The sequence below is a fragment of the Cydia strobilella genome, chromosome 21 (genome assembly GCF_947568885.1).
Source record: "Cydia strobilella chromosome 21, ilCydStro3.1, whole genome shotgun sequence".
Classification (NCBI taxonomy): Eukaryota; Metazoa; Arthropoda; class Insecta; order Lepidoptera; family Tortricidae; genus Cydia; species Cydia strobilella.
Window position 1 is genome coordinate 10,668,989 of NC_086061.1, and position 19,850 is coordinate 10,688,838.

A 19,850-nucleotide genomic window follows, 5' to 3' on the forward strand; every position below is an offset into this window, starting at 1 on the left:
AATTTTCTAAATAAAGCTATAATATGGAAAACATTAGCTAACGTTCTTAAAAATCAAATGTTGGGACAAAACAATTCAGATCCAATCTTGAAAGCATGCTACTATTATAGGTAAAATCCTTAACCTTATCTCAAAACAAGCTAAACACACCTGATTTATTCTAATTTGTTTTCATGAAACGTTACTGTTTAAAACACGACTTCAATCATTCTGAATTAGTAAAGCATTTTAAAACTACTGATGTGCCGCTTTTCGTGTGTCCGCGAGAGACTAAAACACATGACTTAAACTTAGTTTCATATCTTTAAATTTAGGCGGCTGAATGGCGTCGGATCGGATAGGAACGAATGGCGAAACCTAGTATCGGAGGCCAAGATCTTCTTCGGGTCGGTGAGCCAGCGAGGTAAGTAAGTATCTTAAACTACGTCCAAAAGAGAGGTATGGGTATTGTGAATGACATCTCGCTTTGTGTGGTAGGGCACAGGACAGCGGATGTCATTCCAGATCTAGAGCAGAGCCCAACTGGGGAGGTACCTCCACCTTACAGAAAACCGCAGCCAAATAACACTAGACCCTACTAATAGTGTTGTGTTCCTGCCGGTGAGTAAGGTTGCCAGAGCTCGAGGGAGAGAAGTGTTAGGGTCGGCAACGCGCATGTAACTCCTCTGGAGTTGCAGGCGTACATAGGCTACGGAGACTGCTTAACATCAGGCGGGCCGTATGCTTGTTTGCCACCGACGTAGTATAAAAAAAAATCTTTAAATTTCTGCTCTTCGGGGGCGAAAGTAATATTACCCTCATTATCTTCTAGGGCCTGAGTGTTCGGTTTATACCCCTTCTTTGTCTCTCTTATCTCACGATAAAAGAGTCCGGTCTTGGATGCCTTTATCAGTGTTTCCATGATAGATACCAGACTGTCTAGGTGTTTCTGCTTGGCCTGCTTTGCCGCTTTGCTTTTTTTGCTGTTTTGCTTGGTTGACTTGGTGGAGTGGAGTGGTCTTTGGTGTCGGAGGCCAAGATTCACTTCGGGTCGTCGCGCCACAGCAGTAAGTATCTTTAAATTTGATGACATTACTATAAATATGTGGTGCTATATAGGTGCTGGAGGCGTATATTGAGGATACCCTGGACCGCCATGCGCACCAATGTATCGATCCTTTCACAGCTTCGTGTCCAAACTCGCCTATCCACAGTCTGCCAGCAGCGCATATTGTCCTACTTCGGCCACATAATGAGGAGGGGAGATGAAAGCCTTGAAAAGCTGATCGTTGGAAACACGGAGGGCAAACGAGGCCGTGGACAGTCTCCTATCTCCAACTAGATGGAGCGATCAAGTAAAAGGGGCCCCATCCTCAACCAGCTTTTGCTCGGTCGTCAGAGACGCGATGGACAGGCACCGATGGAGGCAGATCACAATAACCAGGTGTGGAGCATCCACATCCACTGATGACCACGATCCTCAGTCATGAGGGAGCGACCACAGAGAGAGAGAGACTATGAATATAAAGATTTACTCATGTTTGTTAACAGTACGTTTCACAAAAACATCTCACACACGACATATATATGAAGTACTCACGAGACGAAGTGTCTGTTGTGGGCGGCAGGTCGTCGAGCGGCGCGTTGATCTTGGGCACAGACTCGCGAGCGCCGAACGTCAGGAGATGTTGGCGGTATAACCTGCAAAATGAACATTATTTTGTATTTTAAGAGCCCGTTATCGATTTTAGTCGCAAAAATTTAAAATTGATAGATTTAGTCGCTGAAATTGTACACCTTTTGATACGTAATAGAAATAACAAGAACTGGTTTCTATTAGCACGTCTTCTCATCTTGCCGTTTTACAGATCAATTTTTTTGAAAATAGACTCACTAAATTGTAAAGTTTATTATTTGTTAAGTTTGGACGGCTAAAAATAGTAATTTTGTATTACACATATCCTGTACTCGACCTTTTACCGACTACATTTTTATTATTATGACTTTGAAGTAGTGTAAATGAAAGTTATACGAAATCAATTTTCTCCAGAAATTACTTCAAAACAAGTGACAATTTCTCTGAGAATCGACTTAATTTCAACGTAATTTTGATACTTAAACAATGTTGTAGCATGTGCTGAAACTGTTCTTATACATCATTTTGTATAATTAACTACCATAATTGTTTAATGAATTTTTAAAAACTGCCCCTTTACTTCATATATTACCGGTGACGCACGCTCGCGAACTCATTATTAAAAGGCAAGATGAGCAGAAGTTTTAATTCATTCATAACCATATTCTTGTTATTTAGATATTACGTAACAAAACGTGTATAATTTCAACGACTAAATCTATCAAAATATTGTCTTCGGTTACCGCGATAGTAACTCATGAAATAAAACTATGAAAACGGATTATATCGCGTATATTGAATGTATAATACATCCCAACGTTTCGAACCCTTTACAGCATTCGTGGTCAACGGGTGACACCCGTGACCCGTTCATAAATCTATCAATTTTACATTTTTGCTCCAAAATCGTTAACGGGCTCTTAAATATGCAAAAACGAAGTGTTTTCCTGTAAGATGCGTAAAGTAGTTTAATAAATTGTGGCCGCGATTTCATATCGTACCGTGTCGTAGAAGGGGTGTAAGATAAGAATTACTAGAAAATTGCCGGCCGAGGTAAAGAGCGAGCAAGCGAGATCGTTTAGTAACACGAGGCTGGCTATCCCATAATTTTTGGGAAAAACACTTACCGATGCGCTTTTAACACGTTCAGCCATGTCCTAAACACATCCGGCGTCTTCGCCCTCAGATGGTATATGAACTCATCCGCGTCGATATCAATTCTTCGTCTCCGAGGTTTAGCCGAGATGACAGACAGACCGACGTCCAGAGAGCCGTGCAGGCGGCCGCGCGCCACGTCGGTGGGAGAGCGCGCGTACACTAGTATACCGCCGTCCACCACGAAGAAACGCTGGAAAGAGATGATAGATATGAAAATAGGTAAAAATGTACAAAGTTAATCTACATTTATGTAAAGCAAGGAAAGCTAAACTAAGTTGGTAAAGTAACGAATCATTGCTGAAAATTAGACATCGAAAGATGAAAATATCGCTGATGCCTAAGAGATTACGAGACACATTTCAGAACAAGTTATATTTTTATTAGTCTGATTTATACAGGGTATCCTTAGCCATTGGACAAAGCCGAAATGCACATACGTTAGGGTATTTAGAATCAGTATACAAAGTATCATAACAACCGGTGTAGCGGTTATGAAGAAACTAACAAATTCCGATTATTTACTTTGGAGCAGCCTGTATGTGTTAGTAGCTCGTGAGGTAATAAATAGTAAGAAACCTTCTTCGATCTTATCTTTTTCATTTATGACATTAATAAGATTCTGACTTTTGAAAAATGTCATCATTGCCGCACATTTTCGAACAAATTGACAAAAAAACTGCCAACGATTAATACAGTATGTTTCTTTTTGTTGTCGATCATTGGAGTTAATTTTTGTTTAAAACTTTATTTTTTTATCTTTTAATTTAAAAAAATATTAACGTTAGAGCATTCCTGAAAAGTAACCCTACGTGGGATTTCAGGGTTTGTCCAATGGCTAAGGTCATCCTGTATACAGAGAAGACGCCGCGCATATAAAAATATTATTAAACCCTTCGAACGCTTTGCCTATCGTGTGCAGCGCTTCATCGTAAGCCCCGTCGCAATGCATGAAGGTTGATGCAGGAGGTTAAAGCTGTAGCTGTATATATAAAGAAATAATGGTCGTATTTAGAAAAATCTGTAAATACCTTGTGCCATCCTTTCAAAGGCCACTTCCTCTTTTTATGCAGGAATCCGTTGAAGACCTCCGGCCGCCGCTCGAAGCGCTGCCCGTCTTTAAGGCCCTCAAGCACCTCCCATTCGCTGCCGCGCCGCCGGCTGCAATCAAACATTAATTTATGTTATGAGTTTTAAGCTGTTTACACATTGGTGCCGTGAAGAAAACAGTATTTACCTCTTTTTATCTTTTAACCTGTCGCTTAGGGTTGCAGCTAGATTTTCATTCATTTTACACCTAAACCTAAATCTATATATAACTCACTTCCTAGACTTCCCTCTCGGCGGCGGCGGCGGCGGGCGGCGCTCGCCGCTGTCGGCGGACAGCGAGGCGGTCTCGCCGGAGCAATCAGAGTCGGAGGGCGCGCGCCGCAACGCCGCCGCTCGGCCCGCCGCACCGCGTCGGCGGTCCGCTGGAATGTAATGTACGAGGTTATTCTTGGTTTGACACACAGAGACCACACCACCAGCTTCTTTTGGGCGCCGACGTCTAGTCAGCGCTATAGAAAATGGCGTTACTGCGTCAACCCAACGTTGTGTCTAGCAGCAGCCGTAGAGTTGACTAAGGGGCCTAAGGGCGTCCGCTAGCTGGCGCGGGTGCATGGAGCGGGTAGTACGAGCGTCACTAACTGGCACGGACGCGTGCGGCGGATTTTAAGCGCGCGCTTGTTTTATGCGCTAAACGCAATGCGTTTGCCGCACACCCATTTTACATCAGATAGTCTAATGACACTACATTGTTTTACGCGGTAAATGCAGGGGTAAGCGCATTGACATTTTTCCTACATTCCGTTGACGCATGCGTTCAATGCTACGTTTATCGCATAAAACAACCGTGCGCTTTACATACCTACATGACAGCCGCGTGCGTGTGTCCGCTGTGTGCACCCGCTTCAGCTAGCGGACGCCCTAAACGCCGACGCTAGGGACACGCTTAAATATATGGGAGATCTCGTAATATCTCAATAGGGAAAAATCTACACAATATAATTAGAAAAAAAAAACGCTATAAAAAATACAATATCAGAAAATAGACCGACCTACGACCTACTCGTAGCCTGTTCGGTAGCGACCTTGCCTTGGAGGTCCTGGGTTCAAAGCCTTCTAAGGGCATTTTATTTATGTGATGAGCGGAAAATATTTGTGCCATTTCCAAGCAAAAAGTCCCACTTTGTCGCTTGACATAAAGCAACAACGCAATTAGACATGCAAGTTGCATGCAATTTTCAGTACATTGCGGTATCTGATAAACATTTTGAATGCAATTTGCCTTAGTAGTCGGCAGTGTAACGTAAATTGCATGCAGGTTCTTGCTAGTCTAAACCTCGCTTTAGGACGATTGACGGGTTATTCGTATAAAGATACATGCAAATCTCACTCACTTCGCTCACTCGCTTACCATACCATACCATAAGGTAAGCGACAAAGTGGGTACCTTTGACTAGACTTCAAAACATTTGTCCGGTTTGTCCCTGAGTTTTTTTCTCCAAAGAATGATTAATTCTTTAGCGGCTTTTTTTATTTATTTTTATGCAGTTAAAGTGACAATGACATTTTTTATTACGTTACGTGGTTATTATTTAATAGTTTTATTACAATCATATTATAAAAGTCCCTAATAATGTCAGAGTATTAAAACAGTCACTTAGTATTCAAGGGCGATTTGATGACGAACGCGTGACATGACTACCTATATGTATATTAAAATAAGATCTCTATAGTCGTAAAATTTTTACTACGCACTTGTGGTTTGAGGTTTTGAAGGCACTTAAAGAGGCAGCCACTGAGGTGGAGATAAGAGGAAACGTGCGGGAATCAACCAATAAGAACATTGGCTGTCTTCTCCGCTTCGCTTACAACAGTTACAACCAATGTTATTGGTGAATCAATTCATTCCATTGTAAAGCAAAACAAATTAGGTTTATAGAATAATGACAGGAAATTGTTTAGCACTAAAATGTGAATAGTAGTGTTGGCGATTGGCCAGAAAACCTAGGAATTCGATTTACAGTCACGGCAACTGAAACTGAAACTAGGTCATATATAAACGCTAACCTGTAATAAACGAAATGGTTATTGTTATTTAAATACTGTACCCCCAGTGGAAATTCCATTCGATAGCGTGACGTGCGTTCGCGTTTGCGTTATGTATATTTTTGTAGATTTTGAACAGTGCGCCAAGCGGGACGTCTTGGAAACTCAAAAAGTCAAAATTCCATACAAAATGACACTTAACACAAACGCGTATCGAATGAAATTTACACTAGGGGATCTGATATACGGTGCAATGGGTTAATTTTTGTGGTTGTTACGAGTAATCCAAAATTCTGACACTAACAATGTTTAACGTAGCGTCTTAGAATAGAATAGAATAGAAGAGATTTATTCAGAAAATGCTTAAATTTAGGTATTACATAGACAACAGAACAATTTATTATTAATAAACGTCACTGAAAGGGTCTCCACTCAGCTTAATGTCAAGATACCAGTTATGGATCTCGACGCTGGTCTTCCGTGGAAACCCTTCCGAGAGAGCGCAACTACACGATAAAGTATATAATATTTTATATTTTATTTTATTTTTTCGTAAGCTTTCTTACGTAAGCGAACAACTCGCGAACGCGAAGCGAAGCGGCGCGGCGCGGCGGGGCCACGGCAACGAGATCGCCCACGTAGGACACTTCTATTAGGTATCAATAAATATATATATTGGTATAGGTAGGTTTTATAATATCTATGCCCATATAACCATTCCGGTCGCAGAAATCGTCAAAGTAGTAACTAAATGTCAGATATGTCGTAACAGATACTACACTTTGCGACTGTGTTCAGTTTTGGTTACACACTAAGTAACCAAAACTGAACAGTGTGTACACAATGCGACCAGAATTGTTTCAGTAACTAAGTGTGTACACTTTTCGATCACAAAGTGTCGAAACATTTTTTTATACACTGCGTTCAGTTTGTGACCAAATCTATACACAATGTGTCGTAACCGTTACCGAACTGTTTCAAAACATTGTGACCGATGGTAACAATGTGTCGACTCTTCCCCATTTCTGGTAGCGGTGTCGTAACTGCGACGACACTGCGACCGGATTTGTGACCGGAAAAAACGGTGTCGACACATTTGCGTCGTAACGGCGACCGAAAATGGTTGTATGGGTGTAAAACCCTTTTTATGTGCAAATAAATGATTATGATTATGATTAAAGGATTGATTCTCCCCGCGCCGCATGGTTCCCTATTGTGTTGCAGAAAGTTTTTAGACATATTTTTGTATTGCATAATGTTACTTGGCAGAAATATCGTTTGGCAGAATAGGGATGATGACACATGTTGAATTTTATAACAAAATCTAGTAACATAGATAGTAAAATAAATGAGCAATTTATCATAATAATGTAGATATTAAAATAATATATGGAAATAATACAAAAATACAGAACTTGAAAGTTTCAAAATTTAAGTAATTTTCAAATTCCAAAAAGGACAAAAGTAAGGGTACCATTCGATTCCTTAATTACATTTTATCCAAAAAAAGATTGTACGGCAACTATTTACATAAACGCAATATTTCACAAGTACGACTGTCGGACTTTGACTATCATTTCTGACTTAGATATGTACAGTCGCCATCAGATATATCGGAGCGGCCGAGGTGCTCAAAAATATCTGGACACGCACCTAGCGCCTTGACAATAGAGGCGTGTCCAGATATTTGTGAGCACCTTGGCCGCTCCGATATATCTGATGGCGACTGTACCTATAGCTTTAATGCAATGGGTCCCATATAGACATTTGATCCTAAAAATAAACCTGATCGATTGATACATGATAAAATTTGTCATCTAGCCTATTACCTTTTGCATACTGCTTTTCGCATAATATTACTTTGCAGAATTTCTTTTTGCATAATATTATTTGGCAGAAAACCCTAACCTTATTAACCCCTTTTTCTAATGCTAAAAAACGAATTATAATACAGCTGTCGGTAATAAGACAGTTACTATTACATTAATGTAAAGTACAGTCGCCATCAGATACATCGGAGCGCCCGAGGAGTTCACAATATCTGAACACGCACTCTAACGCCTTGACAATAGAGGCGTGTTCAGATATTTGTGAGCGCCTTGGCCGCTCCGATATATCTGATGGCGACTGTACTAGTGATGTTATGACGATAGAATGTCGAAGGTCAGTCTTTAAAACAATGACAGCAATTTAAAAGCCAATTAATTACTTAGTGATGTTATTATTGTGTTTACTTTACCTTGCCACAGCTGAGGGCAAAAGTCAACTATGCTATGTTGTAAAGCTTTGTGCCTAATTACCTTATTTTTTGATTTTTTGTAAGTTTCGTCGTTTGTGTTATTTTTAATTAAAAAAATTATATATTCTTTTAATTTTGCAGGAAGATTCTGAAATTTTTGCGGATATTCGGAAAATACAAAATTAAAAACCGGACAAGTGCGAGTCGGCCTCGCCCACCGAGGGTTCCGTACTTTTTAGTATTTGTTGTTATAGCGGCAGCAGAAATACATCATCTGTGAAATTTTCAACTGTCTAGCTATCACGGTTGATGAGATACAGCCTGGTGACAGACAGACGGACAGAGGAGTCCTAGAAATACGGTCCCGTTTTTACCCTTTGGGTACGGAACCCTAAGAAATGACCCTCATTCCGTTTAAGGCTGACCCACGCCATCGCCCGTGCTTAATACAACACCTCGGCGGCGGCTCCTTGCGTTTCCAAGCGCGTATGTCGTAACATAATGCGTAGAGTACGCAAGCGATGTGACAGGCCGTATTTAATTCTATACATTACAATCGGGATGTGCACGCTGTACGCCTTACGGCCCGGCCACAACTTCGCGGGGCAGCGGCAGCGGCGAGCGGCGGCCATAGGTTGGAGCGAGACACAGCGATCGGACCTTTCGTTCCCACCTATGGCCGCCGCTCGCCGCTGCCGCCGCCGCGCGATGTCGTGGCCGGGCCGTTTGTGGTTTACTTACGCTTGTCCACGGCCGCCGGATCGGAGTGTTTGACTTGAGACATGTCGCCGCTACATGAGTCTGTCACCAGCCATTTTAGTTGCGCTGCGGACAAAAATATGATACTTAATTATCGCAGAAGACAATTTACGAGCCATAAGCATAAGATAAAGCAAGGAAATTAAATGTATATCATACTGATTGTCACTGTATGTATGGGCAAAATTTCAGTCACACCAGATATTCGGTTACTAATACTATCCGGTATCCGGAACGTACTTTATTATCCGGCCGGACACCGGATAGTAACTGATTAATTTCGGAGTAAAAAATAGGATTTAAGGAACAGTCGCGGTCATAATCGTACTCGTTTATTATTTTAAAACAATTAAAACATTCCACTCACTTGTACGCGCACTCATTTCGAACCTAGAAATGAGTTCGCGCGAACGTTCACTACGAAACAGGTCAAAACGTGCACAATGCGCACCTGAAAAACCGATATGTCCGTAGGTATAGTTCCGCCGGCCGAATATTCGGCAGATGGTGAGGCGAACCTCTGGTATCCGGCCAAAGAATTATCCGTTGCATCTCTAGTACATAATATTGAGTTCATAGCCATAGTGAACCGTATTATTATCCGAATAAGGTTTATTTTTGTTTAATTATTTTTTAGTAATTAGGTGGTAATTAGTGAGTTTTGCTTGTCACCTGACGATAGGGTTGCCATACGTCCGGATTTGTCCGGACATGTCAGGATTTTTGAACCTCTGTCCGGATTGCGGCCGGACTTGTTAACTCTGCCATTTCATGTGATGTTGAATAAAAATGTTCTATTCTATTCTATTCTACTTGGCAAGTGTCCGGATTTTTAGGAAAGATCTCACGATACAGTACTCCGCAGAGTGCAGCGCGCCGCCGGGGCGTCGTTCAAGTTCAAGTTCTATGCCAAATCTCTGTTACATGAAATGTCCGGATTTTTAGGGTGATGTCAGGATTTTTATCAGGATATTTAATTCTTCCATATGGCAACCCTACCTGACGATATTAGAAATGTATAATTGTGTTGATCTTATAGGACGGGGTTTCATAGGAAGGGCGTTACCGCGTTAGGATTGGGCTGGAACCCTCCTGTTAGAGGTGAAGGTCGAAGGCTAAACTGTTCCAAACTGTCCTTGTAGGGCAAAATGGACAAACCACCTTACCTTATTATCGGCGCTTTACCAATGGTATTACCTTCCTCTTTTTAAGGTTTTTTCTATTATACATGGTACTTTTGAGTGTTATCAAAGGATAGTTGACCTTTTTATTTTTACAGATTTTCATATCCGTTCACAAAAAGTTTTAGTTTTGTAAGTTGTATCAATAATGGGTCCTAATTCAGACAATCGGAATTTAATTTTGATTTTAACTATAAAACTCCCCGTGAGACTCAAACATATATTATTCAACTAGCTTTTGCCCGCGACTTCGTCTGCGTGGACTTAGTAACCTCAGCTAGAGTAAGAATAGCGCCTGGAGAAAGTCTTATAGCAATCATTCAATTTGAGCATAATATGCACACAAATATTAGGAAACTCATTTATTATCTCAATTCCACCCCGCATTTCACCCTCTTAAGGGATGATTTTCGGGATAAAAAGTATCCCATGTCCTTCCCCGGGGACTCAAACTATCTCTACGCCAAATTTCAACTAAATCAGTTCAGCGGTTTAAGCGTGAAGAGGTAACACACAGACAGACAGACTTTCGCATCTATAATATTAGTATGGATTATTTTAAGAGGATCCTCGTAAATTGGAACGAAACATGTCGAGCTATTCGACTTAATAATACGTGACTGACCCGTTTTAAAATAATTTGGGGCATTTTCTATGAAAAGGGACCTTATTGTCGATGGCGCTTACGCCGCACAGCGTTGCGCGGCATTGTATTTATATCGGTGTATCGTTTATAATGGCGTAAGCGCCATCGACAATAAGGTCCCTTTTTATAGAAAAAACCACATTTTATTTTGATTACTTTTTTTAGAAGAACTGGCGCTTTACACCCTCTTAATAAGGGATGATTTTCGGGATAAGAGTCTATGTCCTCTTGGACTCAAAAAACTATGCCAAATTTCAACTAAATCGGTTTATTTTATAATATTAGTATGGATTATTTGTAAGATAATAAACTAGTTTAGTTGTCATCAAGGTTATCGAAAAAACAAGAGGTTCCGGGTCCGAAGTTCATAGTATAATTAGTACTTAGGTACGCTAATGAGTCCTAACTTCTAAGTCTTACGATTCGAGAATATCATTATCTAGTATTAATTAGTAATTGTCAGTTATTTCGTACATAACTAAATGAAGAGAAAAATGCATCAAAAATACCACCACTCCCAACAACTTATTTAGAATTGTTTAATGAACAATCGACGTATGAAAATTATGAAAATAAAAATCAAATTAATTGTACAGGTATGTATTTGTGTAAATATACAGTACATTTAAAAGATTTTGCAGGTAATTGGGGATGTTTTTTCATATTTTACTGCCTTTCATCATAATTATTAAACAAAACACAAACATTAAACATTTGTTTAATGTTTGTGTTTTGGTTAATGTTTGTGTTTTGTTTAATGTTTGTGTTATGTACTTATGAGTCACATCAGATACTCGAAATAAATGAATTTTAATTTAATAAGAGGAACAAACGTCAACAAAAACTTTTTTTTTATACTACGTCGGTGGCAAACAAGCATACGGCCCGCCTGATGTTAAGCAGTCTCCGTAGCCTATGTACGCCTGCAACTCCAGAGGAGTTACATGCGCGTTGCCGACCCTAACACTCCTCTCCCTCGAGCTCTGGCAACCTTACTCACCGGCAGGAACACAACACTATTAGTAGGCTCTAGTGTTATTTGGCTGCGGTTTTCTGTAAGGTGGAGGTACCTCCCCAGTTGGGCTCTGCTCTAGATCTGGAATGACATCCGCTGTCCTGTGCCCTACCGCACAAAGCGAGATGTCATTCACAGTGCCCATACCTCTCTTTTGGACGTAGTTTAAGGACATACCCGGGTCTTTTACATTAATAACATTATTAGGACTATCCTTTTACATGCTTCCTTCTGAAACAAGTGCCAAAATATTACATTTATATTTTAGGTAAAATTGTTATAACAAAAAACACGTGGTAAACAACACAAATAAGCCTTAATCTCACCTAAACTCAATATTTTAAACTTCATATTAACACAACTCAATTAACACATTGTCACTCACTAAAACAAACTGGTTGTTTTAAATATTTAACACGGGATACCGCCGTTTTACCAAAATATTTTTCGCCAAATTTCACTTCCCAACAAACTTATGGCATCAGTTTCATTTCCCAAATGAAATTTTTGCAAATTTTTATTTCGCAACCATTTCATTTCGCAACCCCATAGTTGGGAACATCACGTACAAGGTTGGGTTAGGTTAGGTAGGATTATGAAAATTTGCGAAATGAAATTTTGCCCAATGATAATTTGCAATACATTAGTAAACCATTTAACACTAAACATGTGTTATTGTTTTACGAAAGTCGCACTGAGATATAATTCACTAGTATTTTCTTAGCAAACCTTATCAGTTTGATTATTCGATAGAATCTTTATCACGCTATCATTTCTATGTGTTTTATTTCTTAGTGCGATTGTACGCACTTCGTTGATAAATGGTAAGCCTTATGGGAAAGACACAAGGTTCAACTCCGGTCAGCTATGTGTTATTGATATTACCTGATAATATCTTGGACAGCGATGCGCGCAGTTTTTTATTAAATCCCATTTTAGAACCAGAGAATGGCTTATAGAGTAACTACAGAATGAGATATGAATATCGTTATCTCATTCTAGCAAATAGCTTTGTCCCTACTTACGTAAGTAAAACTTACGAGTGTAATCCTGGCCTAAGGACGCTATAAGCACGAAAAACTTCGTACATTCACCCGCCTGTTCCTATCTCTATCGCACGCGCATAAATATAAGGGGTGTGTCATTTTACAAAATATTTGAAATGTTAAGTGTTCCTGTCAAAAGTAGCCTAATCCATACTAATATTATAAATGCGAAAGTCTGTCTGTCTGTCTGTGTGTTACCTCTTCACGCAGTTGAAATTTGGTATACAGATAGTTTGAGTCCCGGGGAAGGACATAGGATACTTTTTATCCCAGAACTCACCCCTCAAGGGGGTGAAAAGGGGGTGGAAATTTGTATGGCGAATCAATAACCGCTGAACCGATTTAGATGAAACTTGGTATGGGGATAGTTTGAGCTGTGGGAAAGGATATAGAATAACTTTTATCCCCGAAATCATCCCTTAAGGGTGTAAAAAATGGGGTGGAAATGTATAGTGTGGACCAATTTTTAAGAATTAAGGTACCCAAATTACTAATTCCACGCAGACGAAGTCGCAGGCAAAAGCTAGTTAACTATAATTAAGATCTGTATTCAAAATATCTACTTCAGATGTCACTTTTAGCTCTCAACGGCCTTGAAGTTTTCAAAACTCAATATAAACCTAAATTTTCAAATGTGCGTTTTGCTTTTTGCTTATTTTGATATTTTTATATGATCAAAATATGCATTAAAAATAAATAACATTGCAATTATTGCAGAATAAATCCAAAATTACAATATTTGAATATGATATTAAATTGTAAACTTAGCGCGCCGTACGCAAAAATAATGAAAATTGTACTTAACTCATACAAACAATATATAAGTCTAACAAAAGCAAAACCACCTAAGTCTAAGTATAGCAAAGTTAAACAGAAATGGCTTAATTGTCGTAACACAATGGAATCAATTAACTTCAGACTAATTACAGGTCCTTAAATGTGTAATTTTTTTTTCACCTCAGCAGCTCGAACAAGCCTACTTTCGTCACTCCCTGGAGTGAGGAAAGTGCGACTTTCCTCACTCCAGGGAGTGAAACAATGTAGCTTTTTAATTTAGTGATGGCCATGAACTTCATACTTTTAGTACATTTTTTTTATGGTATGGTACGGTACGGTACGGTACGGTACGGTACGGTACGGTCCGGTCCGGTCCAGTCCCGTCCCGTATCGTACCGTATCGTACATATTATCATACTTTTTTTTTCTGTTTATTCTGTGTAATTCGAAATACATTTTAACCTTTAATATGTTCTCATTACTGAGGTGAAAAATTATGTGTGCAACACGAGAGCAAAGTTATTTTACATCTCGTGTTTTTGAGTCCCTCGCTACGCTCAAGTTTCTACCTTAGAATCTTTCGCTTTCTCGGGACTCAAAATAAACACTCGCAAGAAAAACCAACTTTCCTCTCTTGTTGCACAAATAACTATTTGCAATTCATTCGATCACTAAAAATATTTACTAATGTAATTTGTTCCTAGAAATACAACAAGGAACATAAATGGTTTATTACTGATTTAGTTGCGGATGTCCGTAAAAAAAAACAAGTGAGAGTCGGACTCGCCCACCGAGGATTCCGTACTTTTTAGTATTTGTATAGCGGCAACAGAAATACATCATCTGTCAATATTTCAACTGTCTAGCTATCACGGTTCATGAGATACAGCCTGGTGACAGACAGACGGACAGCGGAGTCTTAGTAATAGGGTCTCGTTTTTACCCTTTGGGTACGGAACCCTAAAAATCAAGATATACTTCAACTAACTATACGCTGTACTACCAATTGTCCCGCCGCATGCAGATTCGTGCATTCATAGCAATCATTTCCATTTGTCCACCGGATTAGCAAGCTGAAGTGGCAGTGGGCCGGTCATATTAGCTGTAGGGGTGGCATTAAGGCGGTTCCCTGAGCCAGAAGGCGAAAAATCTCCTTATATGATCATGTTTTTTTAAGAGGCGTTGATATTCGTAGACGTGGAAAAAATATATGTAGTTCTTGACTATATTATCTTTAACAACATAGCTTCCGATACACGAATTATGACACTTCGCTCGATACAATTAATTCCCAAAGTAACCTCTAACTCGGACTTTTAATCCTACTTTACTCGGTTATTTATTATGTGATACTATAAACAAAAAAAGAAGAAAAAACAATCTTAACATAAATAGTAATTTCATAGCTTTAGAATTTCAATATTGTAGGGTAACGTTTTTAAAATAAATAAAAACCGACAAAATTCGATCAAAATTGACACTTGGCGCGTATGTTCTTTCCCGTTCTTTCTTGCGAAATGTGACAAAGACAGTGGCAAACCGATGAAACGGCCTTAACGTGAGGCACTTCATTCGGTTCTCGTCTGTTTGTCTGATTTAATATCTTGTCTTTTTATTAATTATATAACAATTCAAGTCTTGGAGACCCTTTACATCTCTGGATAATTTGATGATCTTTTTTTATTATTATACATTTAATCTCTGACACCTAGAGACTTTTACATCTCTAAACAATGTTAGTACTTCTGTTGTTTGTATAGTTTTTATTAGTTTTTTTTCTTGTGTAATTTAACATTTATATTTATGTAATTATTTTTTATAATTTTGGGTTAATTTTATTGTTTGTAAAAATTGACATGTAAAAGTGCCCCTGTGGCCTATTTGCTGAATAAATGTTTGATGTTGATGTTGATGTAGAACCGATAACCGTTGGGGAAGACGAGTTCTCGAGTGGAGACCGCGTATCGGCAAACGTAGCGTAGGACGCCCTCAGACTAGATGGAGCGATGACCTTAGCAAGGCGGCTGGTAAGAGCTGGATCCGAGTTGCCGCAAATCGACAATCGTGCTCAATAGCGTGCAATAGGAGAGGCCTATGTCCAGCAGTGGCCTCATGTATGACGGCGGTCACGTGTGGGGACAAATAGGAATACACCGACTATACGGGAACATACCTATAATAATCATATGTGGTATTTTGTATAAAAAGGGACCTTATTGTCGATTGCGCTTACGCCATCATAAACGATGCTCTGATATAAATACAATGCCGCGCGACGCTGTGCGGCGTAAGCGCCATCGACAATAAGGTCCCTTTTCATAGAATATTTGTAAATAGGTAGAATTCTAGATTTTAAGTAGGTAAAAATAAGTGATGCTTAGCAGCACACTGCATGTATAATTTGCACACCTGCATGCAGGTTGAATATGTGGAACTATTGTATTCTTAAGACCTTATATTGTAACCGTGTTCTTACAAATAAAAATTTATGATTATGATTAGACAAACGAAGCCGCATGCCGAGGCTAGTCCATATTTGCATGTTCGAGAAGCCAGTAACACCGTATAATCACCATAAGTAATGACATCAGGATGATGTAACGTTGAATCACCGCTCCATTGGTTATGTGTGCCGTGTTTACGTTATACCTGTTTACTAACAGTGCTATATGTCTGGTGATGCCATAAAATTATGGCAGTTTCGGACTAACATTATATCAAAGCGAATTATAGGATAGAGTGGTACTGCCATATTAAATTTTGTAGTCACAGCACAGGGCGGACACGCTATACATCAAAAATCACTTGCGTAACTATGTGTGAACGGCACGTTTGTACACGCGTCATGCGTCATAGTGTGAGTAAGTTGCTTAAAAATAGTATTGAGCGGCCGGCAAACGGTCGTCAATCTGCTGTCGCGGGGCGAGGTAATTTGCATCGGGGCGGGGCAGTGCGGGGCCGTTCTGTATGATAATACTATTAATTATTCCGTGGTCACAGTAAATTTACTGCTATCTATCGACTATCGACACACGATTAAAATTACAAATAAAATTATCAAAAAATGTATACGGCTAAATGATTTTTTTATTTGTACTTATTATTTTCATATGATTTTGACCCATGTTCTTTCACTGATATGTGTTAAAATTGTTAAATAACAAGCGAAACCGTCAACGCCATCTAGCCGAGAATAGGTCAAAGTTTGGTATTGGTGGTAGCGCCATCTGTGCGAGAATCAAATTTTCATGATTTCCAAGGCATACATCATCTGTGAAAATTTCAACTGTCTAGCTGTCACGGTTCATGAGATACAGCCTGGTGACAGACAGACAGATGGACAGCGGAGTCTTAGTAATAGGGTCCCGTTTTTACCCTTTGGGTACGGAACCCTAAAAGTGTTGGAATTCAGCCTAACGCAGCGTACTACGTAGGCGAACAACACGCGACCGCAAACACCTTGGGCCCGCCGCGCCGCTTCGCTTCGCGTTCGCGAGTGTTCTCCTAGGTAAGACGCAACTATGACCATTCCATCTTTTAACCAATTGACTTCCTGCTCATGCCAAAACATTGGCATTATTATTATTTAGCTTTATCCTATAAGTATAAGTCCTCCATCTGTCTCCACCTCTCTTTTTCCGTGGCAACATCCATCCATTTTTTTCCCGCAGCCTGTACGATGTCATCTGCCCATCTTTTTCTTCGACTTCCCGCTCTTCTTTTTCCAGCTGGGCCTGGCCATTTTGTTACAAATTTGTCCACCTTTGATCCTGATATCTTGCTGTATGGCCTGCCCAACTCCACTTTTGTTTCAAACCAAACTGCAGGGCATCTGTTATCTTCGTTCTCTTGCGGATGTCTATATTTCACATCTCATTCTATATTAAACATTGGCATAGGAATAGGAAATTGCTGCCCTAGTAATATTCCACCATGTACTCAATATTTTTTTTATGTGATAATTAGCAAACGAGCAGACGAGCCGTGATGGGAAGTGGTCATCATTGCCCATGGACATAAGCAACATCAGAGGAGCCACTTAAACGTTGCCGACCCTGAAACTTTGGCACCGTGACAAATGGTGTTTTTTTTAGCGGAAAACGCGCAGACTTTTGTCTTAGTGGGGTTGAACTGCCCCACTACCCCATTTTGAAAACTGACTTGAAACCCTGAAAACTATCCATAAGTTTCTTAAATTTTGACAGATCAGTGGATGTGTCTTGGTTACATGAAATAAATGTATTGAATTGAATTCAATTGAGTTTTTTTGTGATATAGGAGGCAAACAAGCAGACGGATCACCTGATGGTAAGCAATTACTGCTACCCATGGACACCCGCAACAAACGAATTTACAAGTGCAACAATGGTATATGTGGTATTTTCTATAAAAAGAGACCTTATTGTCGATGGCGCGTACGCCAGTATAAACGATGCTCCGATATAAATACAATGCCGCGTGACGCTGTGTGGCGTAAGCGCCATCGACAATAAGGTCCCTTTTCATAGAAAATGCCATAAAAAAGGATTGGAAGAGTTAAGGTTACAGTAAGAAAGTGTTTTGATTTGAAAAATGCAATGTTTCATCATAGATCTTGCTTTAACTTACGACCAGGTTACACCAAGGTCATGTATACCATTCATCATAAAAATAATATAGTTTACACTCAGTACATTATGGCATTTATGTATGGCTTTTAACATGATTACAATCTAGAATTATTATCATTACAGCCTTGGGTCTGTCCATCATTGGCATCATCACTCTAAATTAAATACTTGAAACTTTTAAACCAAAACCGAGCCCCAGAAAAATCAATCATAACCCTATCACAATAAAGTATAAATTTATCAATTTCCAATCACTTCCTCAGATGTACGCGTATCAAAAATATTTCTAATGCCAAGACGTAAAAAAGATAGATGTATGGCTTCTTACTTCATTTAAATGTAGAATAGCATGGAAAATTACTCGCCAACCTTGCGCGCTACGGAACCAGTCACACAACCACCTACAAGGCTACAAACAAACTATTTCATCAATTTGAACGTAAACATTGACACAATATACCTAAAAAGGGGTGTCGCTCAACGGAATATTTAAAAAATGCGAAAGTGCGGAGAATTTAAGCGCCTTAATTTACTATGAAGTGATTGTAATTAATGTTTAATAACAGTATTATGCTAAATACTTACGTAAGACGCTCTAAATACAATCAAATCACAATCATCACAGTTCGCACTGACTCTAAAATAATGACTAGAAAAACACATTCGCACAATCCTAAACGTAATTTCACTAGCAATTTAAATTGTGTAATGTAAAGTTCGCGTGTTTGTTAAACAGTTAATAGTTCATTTTCGTAATAATTGATTGAATTTGGATGGAAACGCGCGAGATAGACACACCATTTTGAAAGATGAGGTAAGGTAAAGATCGTGAATTCGTGAAGGATTTTTCCCGTGTGTCAGACGGCTTGCGTCATTGCGACACTTTGACGTTTTACTGGTGTTGCCGTAACGTAAAAAACCTTCACTTGTCCGGGTTGCTTCGTTACAAAAAGTGTCAATATCATGTTTTCAAAATCATTCAATATAAAAAAAAATGCAACGGGAATATTTTGGAAAGACGGCTTTATAGTTCGTTAAATGACTGTCTCATTTCAAAAATAGGCAGAGAGAATAATACCATCTTTGTCTTACACTAGTAGCACCCAAAAGAAAAGGATGAGTGAGACAATTTAGTTTGACAAACTATAATTTTTAGATAATAATTATGGTTGCCAAAAAATATGAATAGAGTTAGACCAAGTGTTGTGGTTATTTAAACCATTTAAAATTTAAACGTCATAATTTCATGGAAGATTAACGTTTAAAATAACACTTGCACCCATCTTGCACCGTCTGTGCTATCAAAACCTCTCCCAACTTAGATCGGACTAACATAGGATGGTATTCCATCTGTCCAATGTGTATTTGCGTCTCACATTTTGCTTAATGAGAGAGAGAGAGGATGATTTATGCAAATAAGGTGTAGGCGCAGTTGTCCTATGGGCGCACTTGTCGAAATTATAGACTGTAATTAATAAAAAGACACGAAATGTAGTACCTACGAATGTGGTAACACGACACGGCAACCTTTGCGTTTAGTAAAATATAGGGTAGTTATGATAATTATGGGAAGCCATCCATTAAATTATACCTTCCTATACAGCATGGTATATATATGTAAACTCATTTTGCCACTAAAAATATAAGGGAAAGAATAGTCAATAAAGATTTTAAGATATTTCAACTTATAATATTTATCACATAAGGAAAGTCA

General features: G+C 39.2%; 1 protein-coding gene across 10 annotated transcripts in view; it reads right to left on the minus strand.

Moving 5' to 3' along the window:
* The window catches only part of LOC134750950 (oxysterol-binding protein-related protein 3-like), a 61,510-nt gene extending 42,485 nt beyond the window's left edge, over positions 1-19,025 (minus strand). For all 10 annotated transcript variants that reach the window (XM_063686232.1, XM_063686231.1, XM_063686230.1 and 7 more), the window contains exons 1-6: positions 18,722-19,025; positions 8,844-8,927; positions 4,095-4,242; positions 3,802-3,931; positions 2,743-2,963; positions 1,580-1,680 (exon numbers count right to left, since the gene is read on the minus strand). In XM_063686232.1, the coding sequence (XP_063542302.1) occupies positions 1,580-1,680; positions 2,743-2,963; positions 3,802-3,931; positions 4,095-4,242; positions 8,844-8,886 (643 nt within the window). In that variant the 5' untranslated portion in view covers positions 8,887-8,927; positions 18,722-19,025. The remainder of the gene's footprint in view (positions 1-1,579; positions 1,681-2,742; positions 2,964-3,801; positions 3,932-4,094; positions 4,243-8,843; positions 8,928-18,721) is intronic.
* Positions 19,026-19,850: the final 825 nt, after the last annotated feature.